The sequence below is a fragment of the Oryzias latipes genome, chromosome 20 (assembly GCF_002234675.1).
Source record: "Oryzias latipes chromosome 20, ASM223467v1".
In the NCBI taxonomy this organism is placed as follows: domain Eukaryota; kingdom Metazoa; phylum Chordata; class Actinopteri; order Beloniformes; family Adrianichthyidae; genus Oryzias; species Oryzias latipes.
The window spans coordinates 18,961,488-18,981,804 of NC_019878.2; the positions used below are offsets into that span (position 1 = coordinate 18,961,488).

The window sequence follows — 20,317 nt, forward strand, 5'->3', positions numbered from 1 at the left end:
TGATTCCAACAGAGTCTCGTGGGGAAGGCCACCCCACGTGGAAAGTTTGACCACGTTCATGTTTTGTTTCATTTTTTTTGTTCGTTTCGACGATTTAAAAAACTTAATATTGTATAAATTAGAGATAATTCGATTAGTCAAAAAGTAATGTAAAAAAAGAGAAATAAAAAAATGTATTTGACTACTATTACTATTGCTCCTACTACAACTACTACTACTACTACTGCTATTGGGCTTTATCTGGGAGCATTACTTAACGTTTCCCCTGCTGCTTTAAGCCCCTCACGTCAACCACAAAGTACATTTTTATTCCAAAAATCTCTCTCATAGTTATTTCTCATAGCAATTCAAACAAATTAGCGCAAACAATTGATAAGCCAAATAGGCTTAAAACTAATTATTACCTAATCACCAAGTCTTACAGATTAACTTGGAAATAAGACAGAGGTTTTGTGAGTGGGGCTGTTCGTGTATTAGTTTGTACATCGCGCCACCAACCGGACACCTAGGGAATGACACCCACTTCGTGGTCTAATCAATGTTGAAGGTTTAAAAAGAATCGTTAAAAAAGCAGAAGTGTATAATTTATGTTACAATAAAAATTTATGGTACAATAGTAAGCCAATCTGTCTGTTTTTATTTTTTATAATTGGAGACCCTGTTTAAAATCATCACCTGTTGTGTTTTTTGTGTTTCAGTCTAATATTTTTCATTAACGTGCATTGAGCACGAGTTTGTTTACAAAAAATATTTATTTTGATTCCCTTTTTATATAGACCTGTTCGCTTTCTGAAAAAAAAAAGACGAACAAGAACAAAAAACGTTCTACTTGCAAATAGGACACAGAAGTATCCAAGTGTCCTTGAAGGCAACACAAATTTCTCTGCTCTGCTGATGCGGATGTTTCTTGTGGCGCAAAGTTTCCAGCAAGTCATTGAAGTGATGGGGACTGACACTTTCAGGCAGGAAAATGCTTCCTTGCTGGTCCTCGCTGCAATTAGTTTAGCACTAATAACCATCCTCAGTGTGTGGAAGTTAAAACAGTTCAAGTACAGGCTCGTGAATGAAACTGGAGGTGCTATGTTTTATGGTGAGTAAGTGAAGTAACCCAGGCTCATTTACGGACAGAGTTCACACCACGGAAGTTTCAGAACACTTCCTGAACTCATCGTTGAACAAAATGTGTTGTTTTTTACCAGAATACAAACTGAATTGTAATATGTAAGTGGTATTCAAATTTACAGTTGAAACTTCTGCGCCAGAAGTTTAAGTTAGAAAGTGATTTGAATTATTTACTGTTTATGGCCTTTATGCAGGAGCTCCAGAAAAGGTTGCCACAAATCTTTTATGTATATCAGTATTCCTTTTTTTGTATTCTAATTTACATTTCATTTAAATAATGATTCGATACCGGGGTACTAAACAGTGGTATTAGATGAAGTTTTCCAGATTCCTTGTAATTCGTGCAAGATAATGACGTGTAAAGTAAATGTGTACAATACAAACAAAAAAGTATTAAAATTGTTATGATATAATTTTATAGTGGTATAGGTTAATCTGATTAACAACTTGCCTCAGATAGATCTGGTTGGATCGTAGGAATATAAATCCATTATTCAATTAAGTCGATTAGTTGTTACATCCTTAATTTGAATGGTTTTATGTACTAAAAGCATCCCATCTTGTGATTATTTTTTTTTTTTTTTACTTCTGCAGGTATGCTTTTAGGTGTAGCTGTGAGGTATTTACAGTTTGATGGAGCTCAGGGCATCAAAAACCATACATGCACATGTACTGATCTGAACGCCACTCCACCCTTTGTCATGGTCAACATCTCATCACAAGGGCACTGGTCCAGCCCACTGGACTCAACCTCTCAGATGGTAACTATGGCAGTCGAAGATGAAGATGTACAGGAGATTCCTGCTTGGACTTTTAGTTGTTTTATGCTTTTTGAAATATTAAGCTGTTTTATGGTTATACACCCACAAGTGGCCGGGATAGGCTCTGGCCACTTGAAAATGAATGAATGAATGAATGAATGAATGAATGAATGAATGAATGAATGAATGAATTTATGGTTATTATAATTGAATGGGAAATGCTTAAAATCTTATAAAAACATTGTTGTTTTAAGAATCAAGAACTTTAAGAAACCTTCACCAAAAAAATATTCATTAACTTTTTAACAATTTAATAAATATTTGGTACTTTTTATGGTACAACATCTTTAAAGACAAGTCCTCTGGATTTACATTGACACAGTCAAGTTTTTAACCATTTTCTGATTAAAAATTGTGGTCTATGCATGAGGACATCAAATTAAAAACTCATTATTAATCTTAACAAGTTCGTCATTTACAACATTTTAAGCATTTAAAGAACATCTTTAGAACACATTTAGCTTTGTATTCCTTTACATTTTCATGATTTATTAGTGTAATCTCAGCTTCTCTACACTATTTGCTGCCAAACCATCATGCGATTTTATTAAATCCTCAATTTCCTACTGTTTTATTCAGAATTTTTGTCTTTTTTTAACCTTGTACTGCAATCTTTCTGCATTTTCAGCGCAGTTCTCAGCACTTTTTACTTGTTTTTTTTTTAACCAAAAATGAAAAAAGACCACAAAAATGCAAGGCAGTGGATGAGGCCCATCAAAGAGCAGCATTTAGGAATCGTCAAAAACAACCGCTCCTACTAACGCCGTTTAAAAGAGATGCATATTAAACTCTGCAGCAGAAACAATTATAAGGAAACCATCGGGGGCTTTTTTAGCAGCTAAATCTCATTTATCCTCTAACCATTCTTAGTTGTTGGTTTTTGTGGTCATTATGATGATGACTTTTTTATTAAAAAAAAAAAGGGAAATGGTACAACAGAGGAAAAAGAGGAAGAGCGCAATCTAATCTTACACACATTAGAGTGATATTAAGGAGAAGAAGAGAGGTTTTCAGGCAGATGTAGCCTTCATTTCAAAGGTGTATTAAGATAGATCGAGTGAGGCAGACGAGACATGAATGAAGCGGCGTCATCAGGAAAATAAAAATCCTGATAAGTGATCAAAAATTTCTGTTTGTCTCATTAAACTGTACATCCACAATTACATTTTTAAAGAAAATGTTGGAGAGCTTTGCACTGCTGAAATTATTTGACAAAAAGCTGTCTCAACCAATGGAGATATACTTATCTACATAAAACACATACTTGTTTCTATCTTTTGGTCAAATTAGCACAATATAGCAACCAAAACACTGTTTTTTTAATGCTTTTGGTAACAATTAGTTCAAATATCAACCCAAACACATAGTTTTGATATTCGTTTTGTAAAATTAGCACTGTATATCAACCAGATAGGTAGTTTTTGCTTACTTTTGCTAAAAATAGCCCAAAATATTATGAAAAAACAGAACACGCTTTTGGTAAAATTAGCACAATATATCAGACAAACCACATGGTTTTTGCTTACTTTTGGTAAAATTAAGCTCAAATTATCAACCAAAACACATAGTTTTTGTATACTTTTGGTAAAATTAACACAATATATCAAACAAACCACAGAGATTTTGCTTACTTTTGTTAAAATTAGCACAATATATCAAACAAAGCACGTGATTTTTGAAAACCTTTGGTAAAATTTGCACAATTTATGAAGAAACTAATGATAAATTAAAAAAAAATCATGCCTTTTCAGCAAATGCTGTGACTAGAGTTCCTTTAAGGAAAAGTATTTTTCTGGGAAGAAACCCATGGGTTTGAGTGCATTTAAAAGACTGATGTAATACATAATGTATATGTGACAGCACACAGCTTCATATTTTTGAGAGATCTTTCAGCAGCTTAACACTAAAAAAAAGAATCTTAATTGAGAGTCTGTTCTGTTTTCCAGCTTCATTTGTCTGTTGGTGTTTTGATCAAAGAGGTTTTCATATCAAAGAAAACAAAATGTGACCCATATTATTTCTTTAGCCATGAAACCTTTTAAAGAAATGAGAAAATGGGAAAAGAGTCCAATTGGAAAAAAAAAAAAATGTCTCCCCCTAAAGGGATATTCAACCAAAGAAATAAAAAACCTGCAAATCTTCTGGTTTGATTGTAACTCTTCATTAATGCTTTGGACTCTGACCTTTTAAGGATGCTGGGGTCTCATTAGCAAACCAGCATAGGCTGCTACAAAGGCCATTACACTAGTCGGGCTGTGTGAAGCTTCCAAACCATTAAGCCGGATACATATGGGGACCTTGCAGGGAGAGATAAGAATTTCCCTGCATCGCTGAGTCCATTATGTGCCCCCTGGGAGTGCAGCATTAAAGTTTGTGGTCTGATTAAATCTAGTGCTGCTCAACTGAAGAAGCAGTTAGTGCTTACAACACACCTCCATCGTTGAAGATGTGCTGCAGGTCGCTCTTAGAAGGAAAACCGCCAGCATATGCATTATTTATTGACTCTATCGACTCAATTAGTCTCTGTCATGCAGTTTTCTGTTTATCAGACCTAACTCGCATAGACTGAAAGAAATGCACGGACATTGTGCTGTTTGGATAATTGCGGCCACAAATACATACTTTTATTATGAGCTGGTTTATGGAAGCTTAAAAAAAAAAAGCAAGTAATTTGTTGGCTTAGCAACCACTTCATGGGTAAATTATTGGGCGAGCATGGTGGCTCTCCAGCATTGAAATGAAATGGTAATTTATAAAGTGCAATTTCTCATAGTTCCCATGCATTCTGGTAAATGCTCACTCAAATCCATGTTTGTTTGGATTCCATTTATCTAACTATGCATTCTGTTTAGTTTGTGGTGGAGGATGTCATCTCTACATTTGGTTCTTTAGACCCAAATGTAGAGATGACATGAACTTTTGGGGATGGTGGAAACATGAAAAAAAAAAAAGAAAATACTACATTATTTTGATCTGAATTAATTATCACAGCCTTTTGATCTGAAGAATGCACCTCAGCACACATGAAAAGGCTTCAAGGTTGAAAGGCATGAAAGGCTACCATTCTGAGTGGCTTGCTTTGCGTCAGATTGATAAGGATGAGAAACAGACACAAAGAGAACAGAGTGTACAAGGATGGCATGCTCTCTGGCTACAGTTTGGGTGGTAGCAAGGGTGGGCTTTTCTTGTGAATTACAGTAGCAGTAATTGCTTTTTTCTTCGTGAGCTACAAGCTATTAAATTGATGATAATCGGCGATGCTTCTCACCGTGATGCTTTGCTTTAATCAGCTGTAGTCTAGGTCTGGAAACAATTGGGTACTTTTACAACATTATGAAGCACTAAGCAGTGCTTTTAAGGCAACCAAATGCCACATTTGACAGTTTTTGATTATTGCTGTGTTTTATTAAAGCACCAGCTGTCTACCACTTTCTGGCGTATTCTTATTCAAATCTTCCGTCTTTCTTTTTCTTTTCTTTTAATACGTTGGGTTATTGTCACATTGGGATTTGAAGGAAACCACATTTATGCAGAAACAGGGCTTCTGCCTTGAATAATGTGTGTGTAATCTCTGTTAGTCAGTCCTGACCGGATCCTCCTGCTCCCCCTGTCAGTGGCTAACACACCAGCTCTGTCTTTTACAGGGGACCTTTAATCTGGATGTGCTTTTCAATGTGTTCCTGCCACCCATCATCTTCTATGGAGCTTACACCCTGGATCAGGTGAGGCTGCTGTCCCGAGAGACATCCTAAACGCCGGAAAACAGAACCCAAACACTTTTTCTGTAGAGTGAAAAATGCCAATCTAACATTTCTGCTTGTTTCCGGTCTTTTTCTAACTGATACTTTCAATCGATATTTTAGAAACGATTTATTGCAAACCTTGGATCTGTGCTGACCTTCGCCTTCTTTGGTACTTTGATCAGCTGTTTGTGCATTGGGTAAGTCTCTTAGCGTATTCACCCACAAAGCAGTTATACAGGAAAACTGCTTTGTCGTATTACAGGGGAATTTCCCTTTTTGTCATTTTTATTTATTTATTGAAGACATAACTGCCTGTATAAGACATTACTAATATACTCACTGTTTAGGTTTTCTATTTTTAAATTTTTCCTATAGACCTCAGCCATATCCAAAAACACAAGACACCATTGTACTATTACAAAACAAAGTCTTGATAAAACTGATTTGTGGTGTGATTGTTCTGAATTCCAGCTTGTTAAACTGCCTTTTTTAAGACTTTTTATGTTTAAAACCATTGCTAAAATCATAAACTTTTTTTCCTAATAGCCTTGTATCTTGCTCCATGTCTTTTCTTATCAGATTAGTTGCAAAAAATCCTGTTCTGAATAAAATGTAGGATGTGAGAACCCAATACAGACTATTCAAGATTGCCTTATTTGTGGGCAGCAGTAGTTTAGGCGGTTGAGCAGGTCGTCCAATGATCGAAGGGTCGGCGGCTCCATCCCCGCTCCCACCAGTCAACTGTTATTGTGTCCTTGGGCAAGACACTTCACCCTCCCTGCCTCCAGTGTGGCTGCACTGGTGTGTGAATGCATGTGAAAGTCTCAGTGATGGTCAGAGGGGCCGCAGGCTGCCACGCCCCCGTCAGCCTGCCCCAGGGCAGCTGTGGCTACATCAGCAGCTCAGCATCACCAAGCATGAATGAGGAATGAATGAATAATGGTCACAGTGAAAGCGCTTTGAGCGTTTAGAAAACCACAGATAAACCCAATCCATTATTATTATATATACATGGTGCAGAAACTTTCTGTATAAAACAAACATGAGAAAACCAATTATGGCTTTTTTTTAATCAACTGACTCAGATTGCTTTTATTTTGTAAACTTTTATTTAAGCTATTCTGGACTATCTGAACATAAATAGCGCTCTATTAGGTTTTGTGGCTAGACTTGTGTAATAGATATAATCCACGTCTGATTGTAACTCAACATATGATAAAAGTTTAAAAATGAGACTGAATGGTCTAAACCTCAGCTGAGAAAATAGTTTTTCAATCTTAAATCGTAACAGTTTGTACTCAAACAGGAGTTCTATCGAGAAAAAAAATGTCTGGAATCAGGATGTGATGGACCGCTGAAACACACCTAAACTCGCTGTCAATGATGTAACCTCCTCCAAAAAAGTGTTTTGAAATTATTGTATGGAAATGATTACCATACAAATGTATACAGTGGTTTTTGTGTGATTTATAAGTAAACCTAACAAGAGAGTTACAGAAAATGCATCTGATCTCTACAACCAGGTTGCAGCTGCTTTACAACAAAGTACTTTTTATTTTTTTGTCATATTAGAGAGCTTTGCAGAAAAGCAGAGACTGTAATGACTCACGTCGTGTGTGTAGTTAGCAGTTTTCCCTCTTGTCCTGTTTTTTCCTGTTAGCAACATTTCCACAGCTGTTTCTGTTTTTCCCTTTAATGGCAGGAGCAGCACAGGTGCAACAAATCACTTTAATTAGTGCCAAGCCAGTGACCGTTTCAAAGCATGTGAGGAACCCGAGACACGTCTGCCTTATCACTGTTTTATCTTCAATAACACATGTTCTGCTTGTGGAGCTGTTGTTGTTCCACCCAAACGACACCAGGTGGCACTGTCTGCCTTTAAAGGAAATTGTCTTCTCATGCAGATTTATTGTAAATGTCCCTCCAGAGTGCCTCTAAGATTTGCAGCTCCTTGACTTGCAATATCTGTGCTGGCATGGAACCTCAGCCACAGCCTTGAATGACTAAACAACTTTCTTGGTGTTTTCTGATTTGATGATTTCACAGAACAGGCAGGACTCTGCTAAACACCACTGATTTGCTTAGAGGCAAAACTTTGTGCAGAAGACTGATTTGACTAAGGATAAAGAAGCATGGAAATGATATACCCTAAACATGTAACATCTACAAGGATGCACGTTTATCAATGTGTACACCTGAAGGTTAGATTTTTGCAAAACAAATGAGGAACCCATAATTCTGTTTCAGTGGTTCATAATCTCACAATCTGACCTCAATTACAGTCAGTAAGAATTATGATAATAAGAAACCACTTTTATAATGTGTATTTCTACTGAAGGAGCTTGCTTGCAGTAGTTGTAAACACTGTCTTAGAGCGGAATTTGATTATTTGGAGGTGGAAGGGTATGATGAATCCCTAGCAAATAGAAAAAAGTTTGGATGGATGCAGCATTTTAGCTGCTGCATCCATACTTGGTAAATGTGTATGTTTGTAAATATTTATCCAATACTGTGATTCAAGATGAGATCTGACTAAAACTAGGCTGCACAAGGGTTTATAAGTAAACCTTTTGCTGATGAGTCTTTGTTGTACATTGGAAGTTTTAATTCTTTTTCTAGTTATGACTCTTGCTATGTTAAAGTATTTGAACTACTGAGATAATGCATTAAAGCATAGTGTTGGTTAATAAGAATTTTATAATCATTTTCTGACTTTATAAGAGGGACCTGGTTGCAGACAAGACAGCCCCTAACATCATTAGCCAGAACCGAAAAACATACAACTTACCCTAACCATAGCCCTAACCATAAATCTAACCAGAATTCTAAAATGAACTTTTATTAAAGCTTACTTACTTAATTTACTTTATTAAAGCTTAAAATGAAAAAAGAAAAAAAAAAACGCTAACTGTTAGGATCACCAGTTAAACTAGGGTTAAACCTCTCCTCTCTCGCCATGACTTTGAGATTTTAATCCATGCTTTTATTTCAACACGTTTGGACTACTGTAATGCTCTCTATGTTGGGCTTTCCCAGAAATTACTTGCTCGTTTGCAGTTAGTCCAAAATGCTGCTGCCCGTCTTCTAACTGGTACACGGAAACAAGAACATATCACTCCCATTTTAGCATCTCTTCATTGGCTCCCAGTTCGCTTACGCATTGATTTTAAAATTCTCCTATTTGTTTTTAAAAGTCTCCATGGACTCGCTCCAAAATATCTGTCTGACCTGATTCAGGTGTACACTCCCCCCGCTCCCTTAGGTCAACAAATCAGACACAGCTGGTCGTCTCGAAGACCAGGAGAAAACTGAGAGGTGACCGAGCCTTCTCGGTCTTCGGACCAAAAATCTGGAACGAATTGCCCCTGTACCTCAGACAGATAGACTCACTTAGTATTTTTAAATCTGCTCTTAAAACATATTTTTTCACTTTGGCTTTTAACTGAGTTGGAATCCGGACCTATTTTATGTGTTTTATGCTTTATATTTTCATGTGCTTTTATTAATTTTTGTGTTGTTCAGCACTTTGGTGAACCTTGTTCTGTTTAAAGTGCTTTATAAATAAAGTTGAGTTGAGTAGGGTTTTTTTTTTTTTTTTTTTTTTTTTTTTGAGAAAAAAGGTAGGGAATTCCGGTTCTGGTCGTTGAAATCTACAGCCAGGTCCTCTTGGACTTCTTTTTTATTTTTTAGACTTTAATGTTGATATATTTATATGTTGCCATGGTGATGCAACATCATATAACACAAGTATTAAAAGAAACGTCATTTTAAACCTACAACTGGGGCATTTTGTTCAAACAGGAAAAAAGATGGTGCCAGGAGGGTGATGAGAACTTAAACCCCATTGTTTTTCAGTCTGTGTCAGCCTGAGTCATTCAGCCTTACCATATATGTCACACAGACACACATGCATGCACACAAACACATACGCACTCTAACCTCAGATCTCCCTTTAAGATTCATGAATAAGGCAGCTTAGTCGCTCGACCTGAAGATAGTCTTTTAAATCCCGGTTATAGGGACAGGTTGTGTGCTGTCACCATGGTAACTGGGAAACACTATTGGAAAAAAAAAAGGGTTTCCCAGAGGATATATTAGCCTGTCGATTATTATGGGTTTTGTCATTGCCAACTAGATCACTGCTTAGCATACAGCAGTTTTCACTCAATAGTTAGATTGCAGAGCCGATTGCAGGAAGAGACGTTTTAAAAGTTGTACTGTTACAAGGAAAGCATCACGATGGATTGCTCTGGGATGCTTTGACTTCAAATTTTACTTTAGGATCATCCTCCAGAGTTTATATCAAAAGATTTTCTAACTCAATGACCTTCAGTTCCAAGAAAGCTTTTGTAATTGTGTTCAAAATACATCAAGAATTCCAATGAGCCTTTAATAGGCAAGCCTGCATAATAGTGTAAATTCAAATTTGCTGCATGTCTGAGCATGTAAGCACATTTCTCCAGATTTAATACTGCACTGGTGGTGAGGGTCTTACATCAACCCACATAAATATTAGAATAAGTGGAACCTTGTTCTGTCCATTTGTGGTGTGTAGCTGCAGCGCAGGAAAGGGTCATCATACCTGCTGGTAGCTTCGGGCCCCATTACCCTGCCTGCTGTGCAGGAAACCTGGTAGTTATTAGAAGGATGACTGATGGGCCTGCTGCTCTTTATGACTGCATTGTCTCTGTGTTGTGCATCCCAGGGTCTGCATGTACGGCTTCACCAGGCTGATGGTGCTGTTGGGCCAAGCAGCAGATGGAGATTACGTCCTCATTGACTGCCTTCTATTTGGTGCAATCACCTCAGCCACAGACCCCGGTATTTGACTTTTTCACTCTAACTTGTATGATAACCTCTAAATTGTTGTGCAGGAAATACTAAAAGGATGAAAAATGCTAAGGAGCTTTGAGCACTTGAACAGCTTCGTTTATTACAAGAATCTCTGAATATTCATCTAATTAACTGTTAATTAATTTAGCAATATGTATCCTAAAATGATCCTTCCTGAACCTGATTTTACAGAACAGAAAAGCCGAAAATGCTCAATTTGTCAGAAAAAAAGGATCTGCAGTCTCATGAGAAATCTTTTGCTTTGCTTTTGATCTCATCCAGATTTTTTGTGTGGTCTGGAACAGACAAATCTGTGTTCCTCAAAAGTAGTCAAGAGGATTTGTCATGTGGCATTCTGTGATGACGCGCCTCTGTCTCAATGTGAATGTCATCCCTTCCCTACCAGTTAATTATTTATGCCAAAAGGTACCTGATCTCAGTTGGTGTCAAAGAGCGGCTGCAGATATGGTTTAAGTTGTCACATTGAGTGATGCTATTTTGCCATTCAGAGCTGTGCTCATCCCTGCCAACCCCAGTGCGCTCGTCACTTTGATTAGCCTCAAAATACAGTACATTGAAAGCCCGTGAACCAAAGACCCGTAGGCTGTCTCTGTATCTCTCTGTCCAAATATAGCACCAGCTATAAAAGAGGGTAATTTAAAAAAAATTTTGCTCCTTCTTTTTCCCTTTAATTCACTGGGAAGCAGTCCTCCAGCAGACACTGAACTGACAGCAAAGACTCATTTGCTAGTGCGATCATATTGCTGACTTTGTCTAAATGTGAAATGACTTTTTAGTAAAAGATAGTAAAAGGGCCATACATGTTTTGGTTTTTAAACATGTCTGTGTTGGACCGACTGCCAGCAATCTCTGCAGAGGACATTTCTAAACCTAAATACCTCCCAACCACTGCATACTTCTGAATTAGCTCCTTTTGGTATCTACAGAGGACATTTGGAGCATTTTGATGATACCAAATATGAAGTGGTGGGGCTCTATTGTAGTTTTTGGTGGATTGGAAAAAAAAATACCCGGACAAAGTATTTTTTCACTGGTAGTAAGGAGGGTAAAAACAAACATTTCTACAGGAAAGGCCCATATAAAAGCAGAATGGACTGCAGTAGTTTGGGATAGTTGTCATTTAAAGCACATTACTAGCTTTTGAGATGTGGAGATGTGCAAATTATTCATGACACAGTACAACCACAAAGGCATGTTGAACTAAATTCCTTCTGCAGCAAGAAAAGTGAGCCTGGAGATTCAAATCTGTCTTTAAAACCAAAGGCGTACTGTCTTTTGTCTTTTAGAATTCAAGTACATATTTTATTTCTGGAATCTTGAAGACACTCCTAATATGTTTTTATATATTGTCTTTGCTTGATTTATTGTTATAAGAGTTGCAAATTGTACACGAAGGGCGTTGGAAGAATGTAGTATTCTTCTGGGTGTTTATATTTACTCAAAGCTTCTAATTTGAACTAAACTATATTGTGTTGTTTAAGTTGGGGATTGAAAACAGTACAAAGTGTTCTCCATTCAAAACTTGTAGGAAAACAATAACGGCTGTAAAAGACACACATTAAAATGCACCAAAGAAGATGTTTTGTGTATCTGACTTCATGTTACTCACTCATAAAATCAATTTTGGTGTGGAAATCCACATAGATGCCACCTTATGGTGCTTCACAACAATAAATGCTTCTAATTTTATTCGACTCTGCCGACGGTGATTTTCGAGCTGGTTGGGGATTTGGTTTAATTAAGTCAATATGTCAAAAGTTCCAGATATAGCTGGGTTCTATTCTGAGCTGATTAACAGCACTACAGAGAAGCTGAGAAGAGTTTGGGTCCAATATGTTGTTTTTTTTGTTTTGTTTTTTTGTTAATAGATTAACACAATGCTGAGAACATTAAAAGCAGGTTGAATACGCTTTTATTGCTCAGTTATACAACATCAAGGGCAATGGATATGAAATGTTTCATTTAAAAGTGTGAAAAACTATTCTTCCATTTATTTTTCATGAATGCAACACCTTTCTTAGAATTCTTTAGATTTTAGTAAAAGTAAATAAACAAATGTCACATTTTCTAGATTGTATTTCTTTTTACAAATACAGTAACAGTAAAAGTTACATGTATACAGGAAATGACAAAATAAACAGCTAATTTGATGTGGCTTAATGACTTATTCTTAATGATAACAATGTAAAAAAATGCTGGTGAGTTTTGTCTCGGATGAACTTCTGCGGCAGAATTTGACCTAATAAGGCGTCTGTTCGACCCTCTCAATTGTGTTATGTCTGAAATAATTGTCTATTGTCTGCGCTTTATGGTGTTGCTGTGGAAACTGATGAGCTCTTGACAGCTGTAGGATGGGGTTGCCATGACAACACAGCCAACCCTCACCCCTTATGCAAGGGGAGAGGGTGAGTACTTTCATTTTTTTTTTCCCCTTGTTGTTGTTGTGTGAGCCAGGCATTCTGGGAGCAGGGAGCCGGAAAAATCCTGACTGCGGGGCCTAACTCACCCTAGTCTGGATGAAGGTTTTCCCCAACCAGGAAGAGCTTTAAACCTGTCAAAGACCAGAGAAGCAGATCAGTCGGATCTCTCAGGAACTCTTGTTTTTTTATGGTCTGTCTGTTTTGCCCATTTCTGAACTACTATATTACATGGAGAAAAGAAAAGTCATTCATTGCTTATATCTTGATAGAATTTTTTTTTGGATAATTTCTTCAGCAGACATAACATTATAATACCACAAAGAAGAAGAATAGAAAATAATAATAATAACACAAAGTTTTTATTCTAAGTCCTTTGATTTGATTTGATTTGAGATTTTATGGCGCGTGTTTATTTCTGTTCATTTATTAGTAAAATATTATATTCCAATCTAGATTTTGTTTCATCATCTTTTAGATGTGTACACGTTCACCAATTTACTAAATGTCACAGAACATGGGGCCAGTGAGGTTAATTATTAGTATTCCTCAACATGGCACAACAATATGAAAGCAGATATCTCACAGGAAACACTTGTGAAGCCGGAAAGTGTGGCGCTGACAGGCATGTCAGTGACTTGTCTGAGTTGGTATTCTTCCTGTCACTCAATGTCGACACTTTGTCCATCCTGTGGCGCAAAGCACTTTCACATGACATTCACAATTTTTGATCTCGCCAATATGTTTTTCTGAGAAGTGCAGCTGTCAGTACAAATCTGTAAAAAGGTGTTTCATTAAAGAAAAAAAAAAAAAAAAAAGCTGTACTGACAAATGTTTGAAATCCAGATCATCAGATTAATGCTATTTGACTCCTGAAAAAAGTCAAACCTAACGTTAACAAGTTTGTAGGGTTTGTATATTTTTCTCTTTATTTCTCTGAAATTAATTGTAAAAGTAAATAAAAAATAAGTGGATAAAATCAATAACCTTTTTAGTGGATTTACTTGCATGATGTTATGTAAATGCTGCAAATACACAATGCTAAACTGGGTTAATTAGCTCTAATTTTGGTGGGGAAAAAATGTATAAAATTAGGTCCAAAATTGCACTGCAACATACCCACACACAAACAATAGCTAGGATAGGCTCCAGCAACCCTGGGATCCCAATATAACAGGGAAACATTAGCTATATATATCAAATTTAACTGATGAGTGCTTACAGCCTTCAACGAAAAGAGCTGTTTAATAATGTATGAAGGATATGAAGGAACAGGACATTTTAGTTGCATGACATTCAATCATGAAAATTGTGACTACCAGAAAGTATTACCACCGAGATATAAAATATAAAGTAGCTGCATATTTGAGTTCACTGTTTTCACAGGAAACCATGTTTAGAGTTTCATAAAAAACAAATTGAGAGCAATTAGCATTTGTGAACCTTTGAAAATAATAACATTCCAACCTTTGTACTGAGAAGTCATATCGTCCATGAAACCTGTTTTTTATCTGCGACAAACAAAGAACTGAAATATTTCTATTATAAAACAGTTAGGCGCTTTAAGGTAAGTGCATCAAAAAAGGGGTTTTTAGAAGTCCAGGCTTGCTGAATTTACGGACTAAAGCTTGTAGGAAAGCATCAATGAAGGAGCTTTGAATTTCACAAATTATTTTATTATCAAAACAGCAACTGTAGCAATTTTATTTTATTTTGAAACTCTACAGTGTTTCTGGATTAACCTTTATTAACAATCAGTTATTAAACTTTTAGGAAAGAGTTGCTTTTTTCTGATGGGTTGCCAATGTTTAGATGTTTGTGTTTTCCTAAGAATATATGCATATCTTTCAAAATAGTGTTTCAAGAATAAGGAAAAAGATGGATTTGCCACTTGTTTTTCAGCTTTTTTCCCCCAAACAAATCAGTAGGTAGACAGTAAATATAATCATTGTTCAGCAATTATAACAGGTGAAAGTTTTTTGATACTTTTAGATGATATTGATAGCACATGTAGCTGAAACTGGACTTTTTCCTGTGAAGTTTTAAATTAATTGAATTTAAGCCCAAATTATAGATTATCTTAAACATTGTGGTTGTTTTATTCATGGGATTCCATCATGCCCACAGTTGTGTTACATTAAGGTGAAATCCATAAGGCAACTAGCATAACACTTGACATAGGAGCAGTGCTATCAAGTACTCTGAATTAGACTTTTTTAACTTAGATTTTTGGATCAAGTTCTTTTTGACAGTTTCTTTGACTTATCCAGACCTGAAGCAAATGTTTTTAGTGTATTGTTAAAGCTAAAAACATAAATCAACGGACTGATAAAGATCAAGACAAAGGTAATAACCTTCAATGACAGAAAATCTTTAACTTTTTATTAAACCCTCACGAGTTAATGGATAAACGTCTACAAGCTGCTACCATCAAAATGTTTGCCTTATTAAAACGATTTAACTTCTTGCGTTGAATCTTCAATTGTCAGAAAGGCGACATATGGCTTTCATCTGCTGATAAAGTTTGGTTTGTGCTGGGGTGGTTGTTCTGGTCTGGTTCCTGTTAGAGGAAATAAATTGCAAGGGTAGCTGTCCGGGTGATTGCTTTGACCTTTGGTGGAATTTGTCCTGATGAAAGTTCAGTTTTCCAGGTGGAAGAAACATTTTCCATCTTGGGCACATTGGTGGTGACAGAATGGTTTGTTGCCGTGAATATTATGTTGAGGTGTTTGCTCACACACCTCAACTTTGGACATATTTGGCTCAATTAAGGCAGGATTAAGGCAGTTCTGAAGGCCAGAGTGTCAAGGTGTAACTCTGGAAGTGGCTTCTGGTAAACCCACACTGTTTAAACATAATTGGATTTCAAATACATCATGAGAAATTGAACCCAAAAGCTTGAGCTTTTACCTTCATAAAGCTTTGACTTCAGTCTTTTGAAAGTTTTGGCCCCCACCTTTCTGTGGCCAGAGTAATCACATTCCCATAATCCTAGTGGTTATCTCCTTTCAATATAAACTCCCTAAATGCCCCGAGCTACATGCAGATTTATGTTCTGCAGAAATCACCAAGCTGTGCTACAGAAACACCAGCAGCTTTAATATAAAGAACATTGTGACTACCAGAAAGTATTACCACCGAGATATACTGAGTGTTACTGTATGTTGGGACATTTAAACAAACATTTAGTTGTGTGCATGTTTTATAGTTCCATACAACTGGGAAAAAAATATCAACATATTAATATTAATTACATTTGAGATTCAAGTTTCATTTGATCTGTTAAACTCGACTAAAAATCCCACCTGGTTTTAAGTAAAGTATTACAGAATAATGATAAACTATGAATTTAAAAGTGTCAATAAGAGCCTACATATTAAAGGGCATATAAATAATTGTGGATTTGTGCCGTGAATAAGGGTTTTACACAGTTCTTCTCCTCTTTTTTTTTAAAGCAAAACTTGGTTTTATGATTAACTTTTTCAATGTCTTTGGTTTTTAACACATTTGTATGTGTTCAACAACTCCCCAACTGAAAGATTCTCATCTTTAATGCCAGATCTGCCTTAGGGCCAAAAAATGATGACTTTGCATCACTTCTTTGTTCTCTTGTGTTCACGAATTCTCAGATCCCCAGTCATTTTCTTCATAAAATGAAATGAATATCTTGTTTTATATTTCAATTTCATGATGAGGTTATAATTTAAAATCCAGGAATGATTTTGACATCTGACAAGTTTTGTACAAATATTGATAATTAACTATATTTTGTCAAGATAACAAAGCTAAATTTGCCATAAAAACTGTTTTAAAAATCTTGATGCCTTGAAGCTTTAAGTGCTCAGCCTGCACCATAAATTACACTTTATTCTGGGGGAAAAAATCGATCAAGGCTGATTTTAAAGAAGCAATTATTGTCTCAGCTGTTATTGAGTTTGAACTGTGATTTCTGGCTAAAGCTCATCCAAGAGATCCCATCAGTGCCTCAACTGTCCCTGTTTTTTGAGGTAAGAATCAATCTTTCCTCAAATCCAACGGACACTCAGTCTTTCCCTAACAAATAATCACTGACGTATTGCATTAAAAGATTAATCAATCTCAATGATAACTTTGGGGAAAAAATTCTTATGAGAAAAAAAAGAATTGCCTCAAAGTTTTGAAAATTAAATCAATAGTTTCTTTAGTTTTTCTGTTGTCTTCATTACTGTTTTATGTACGGTGGCTCGGTAGGACAAATCAAATTACATAATAAAGATCACAACGACAATTAAAAAAGCAAAACAATGGTTAAAAAAAAACATCAAATAAAATCGAAACTAAATTCCAGAAACGTAAAAGTGAAAGAAAAAAAAGTAAACCATGCAGAAAAACGTTTTGCCTCAAATGTGGTAAATGGTCGATTGAACAATCATCAAGCAGTGTGTGTGGTCAGAGGTTTAAAGAAATATCTTCTGTTGGAAGATATCACCATCCCAAAAACCTTCCTGTTGAAAAAGTGAACAAACATCATCATCCAATCAGTCATGTCCTAAATTACCTACTTTTTTCAGTTTGTTTTTAACATTTTTCGTCTCCTTTATATTTTGTTTCATTCTTTTGGAATTATGTTTAGTTATTTTTTAAATATTTATTAACATTTACAAAATGTAATTTTGTATTTTAGTATTTATTTTTTGTTTTTTTTGTGTCGTTTTGATCTTTATATTTTTGCATTGAGTGATTTGTTGCTGGACTTCCAGGCCACCGTACCTCCGTGATGTTCAAGCTATTGACAGTTACAGATAAAAATATTTGCATCTTATTTAGTCTAATTCAGTCTTTACATGGCAACTAAAATAAAAAAGAACAATCTTATTTTATTAGTAGGAAAAATCAAATGACGACCAGCAGCACCGTTTATCGTTGCGCCCCATAATTATCCGCCTGTCTTGTCTTACGCATGTGAATTCTTTATCTGGGGATAAGCAGGTTTGTTTCTCTTCAGATGCATTAGTCCTGACATTTGCTGTCAGCTTTCATTGTTCCACTGTAGTCCTGCTGTCGTCGGTCCGTGCTGTTTGTCATAGCAGAGGTGATGCATGTTCCAGGCAACCCGGCCTGTTGGATGAGCAGAGCTGCTTTCTAGTCATTTCTTACCTTCTGGAGACCAACTTCTCTCATTCTGTCCTTCCAAGTCTCCATCCTCGGCCTGCTGTCAGACCTGCGCGTGGATTTGGATCTGCACACCCTGCTGTTTGGCGAGAGTGTCCTTAATGATGCTGTGGCCATTGTCTTGACACAGTGAGTATCTTGTTTTTTTGTATTCCTAAGCCTTTTAGGCTGCAGTATATTTCACGGTTTAATTGTGTGGGTTCTCAGACTTCTCCAGCTGGCATCATGGGGGCTGATGTGTGGGAGAAGGCTGGCTGAATAGAAACTGTCAGCTTTGAGCTAAAGGTGTGATGGGTAAAACAGCATGAATGCTTTGGCTACTTTGCACTGAACTGTAGAAGTATGTTGCCTCCAGCACTGCCAGCATCTCATTAAGCTTTTCACTTGAGAGATGCATTGCTAGAGTAGCCACACACTCCCAGCATAACAAACCCAGCTAAAAAAAAAGTGTTTGAATTCAGATGGAATACATCATAATATTCTCAGTGAACTGCACTTTGTTTTCTCTCCATTTGTCCAGCGCCACACAGAAAAATCCGTCCATACTAATCACTTGTTGTCTTCCTCTTTTTATTATTTTTTTTACACAGTACAAAGCCAGCATGTAAATGTGCTGACAGGTGGCAAGCAGGAGACAGAGAAGGGACTGAATTTACATGTCTCCACATTCATAACCAGTCGGGCAGATATGCAAACGAACGTGGCAGAAAAATGACAGGAATTAGATATGTATCGCCCCTTTCCTTATTGCTTTCATGCCAACAGACGCATCACATATGCCCAACACTAAAAAGCCAGCCTCTCTGATTGCAAACATGGCAGGCGGCTATAAGAAAAAGGATGTGTCACATTAAAATGCAGATGAAAGAGGCTGCGCATCTTTTTCCAGGCTAACAGTCAGATAGTGCCATGTTTGTTCCTGGAGTGGCGTGACAAACCGTCATGTCTCTTGTCACTTTGACGGTGCCCCCGGCCTGCCAGTTAACCAGTCCTCCCACACAAAGCCCGCTCTTATGAGTCAGCATGCGAGGTCCTGGCACGGGAGTTTAAACGGCCTCTGAAGGCAGCTCAACCTTACGCTGTGGGTCCTTTCCAAGATGCAGAACTTCTCAGATGCCCTGACCGAGCCTCCAGTCAATCAAGTCCACGAAACATTTCAGTATAAGACCTCGCAGTACCAGATACTCGAGTGCACTTTTGTTTGAACGTCAAGGGATTTTCCTTTAAATAAAGTGTATTAATTCTTGTTTTTAAAGACCCACTATAATAATGATAATATGTTCTTGTGGCATTTTTCTGATGATGAATGACATGTATTTAAAAAAAATTAAGCTTAAAATTGCATTTCAGAGAATTTCTTTATTACAGTCGATGAAAAAAGGCCGTTTGAAAAAGAGCATTTTTTTTTACATTGAAAATCCACTGGGCGGGCCACAAGCTCCCTGCCCTGCTCCATTCAGATTGATCATAAGAGATGACTACATCCATGTACGTTGTGTGTTTTCCTCGTCTGAGCTGGCATCGTGATCAAAACTGTACGGCCAGATAGCTCCAATATTGCTTTTCATTTTTGTTGCACCGGGTATGTTAGGGTTCGGGGTGTGAAGAAGGGTGTAAGTGAAAGAGATTGTAAACAGATGGATAACAGGAAGTGTGGGTGGGATTGCTCTGTGCTAACAGTCCCACCCACAATGTAGAGGTATATTTCTAACTGATGCTTTCCAGAAATTATGTCCTAAAAAAACGATTTATTTATTTTTTGGGCTAAAAACGACATAATCATAATCAAAAGACCACTGGAAACCCTTAGATCAAAAGATGATTGGATTGGGTCTTTAAGGGCAGTGACACATTTCTTAAATCCCAATCTCTGTGTGCTAAAACATTGATGTGTTTATTAGATAAATGATGCAAAAGGTTTTGTTTTTTTGGTTAATGGCTGCTTCTCGTTTTACCGCTAAATTCTTTTCCGCTACGTTCTACCGCCTGCAGCCACACCTACATTCATAACCTTCACCTTCCATTTCTGAGTCTCTAGTGCCCTCATCTTTGTTTTCATGATAGAATTAAAAAAAATTCTCAATTTTTCTTTTCTGCGTTATTATTTTCATAGGACCTAAAAGCTTTTGCTTTAGTTTCCTTTCTCTCAAATTTGACATTTAACGGACATAGTCAAAGTCCAACCGAACTCCTAACAGCCCACTGGAAT

General features: G+C 36.7%; 1 protein-coding gene across 1 annotated transcript in view; it reads left to right on the forward strand.

Moving 5' to 3' along the window:
• Window positions 1-898: 898 nt before the first annotated feature.
• LOC101157820 (sodium/hydrogen exchanger 9) overlaps window positions 899-20,317 on the forward strand; it is a 64,134-nt gene continuing 44,715 nt past the window's right edge. The window contains exons 1-6 of the mRNA XM_023950088.1: window positions 899-1,090; window positions 1,717-1,883; window positions 5,588-5,665; window positions 5,807-5,883; window positions 10,392-10,507; window positions 18,132-18,237. Of these exons, the coding sequence (XP_023805856.1) occupies window positions 901-1,090; window positions 1,717-1,883; window positions 5,588-5,665; window positions 5,807-5,883; window positions 10,392-10,507; window positions 18,132-18,237 (734 nt within the window). The 5' untranslated portion in view covers window positions 899-900. The remainder of the gene's footprint in view (window positions 1,091-1,716; window positions 1,884-5,587; window positions 5,666-5,806; window positions 5,884-10,391; window positions 10,508-18,131; window positions 18,238-20,317) is intronic.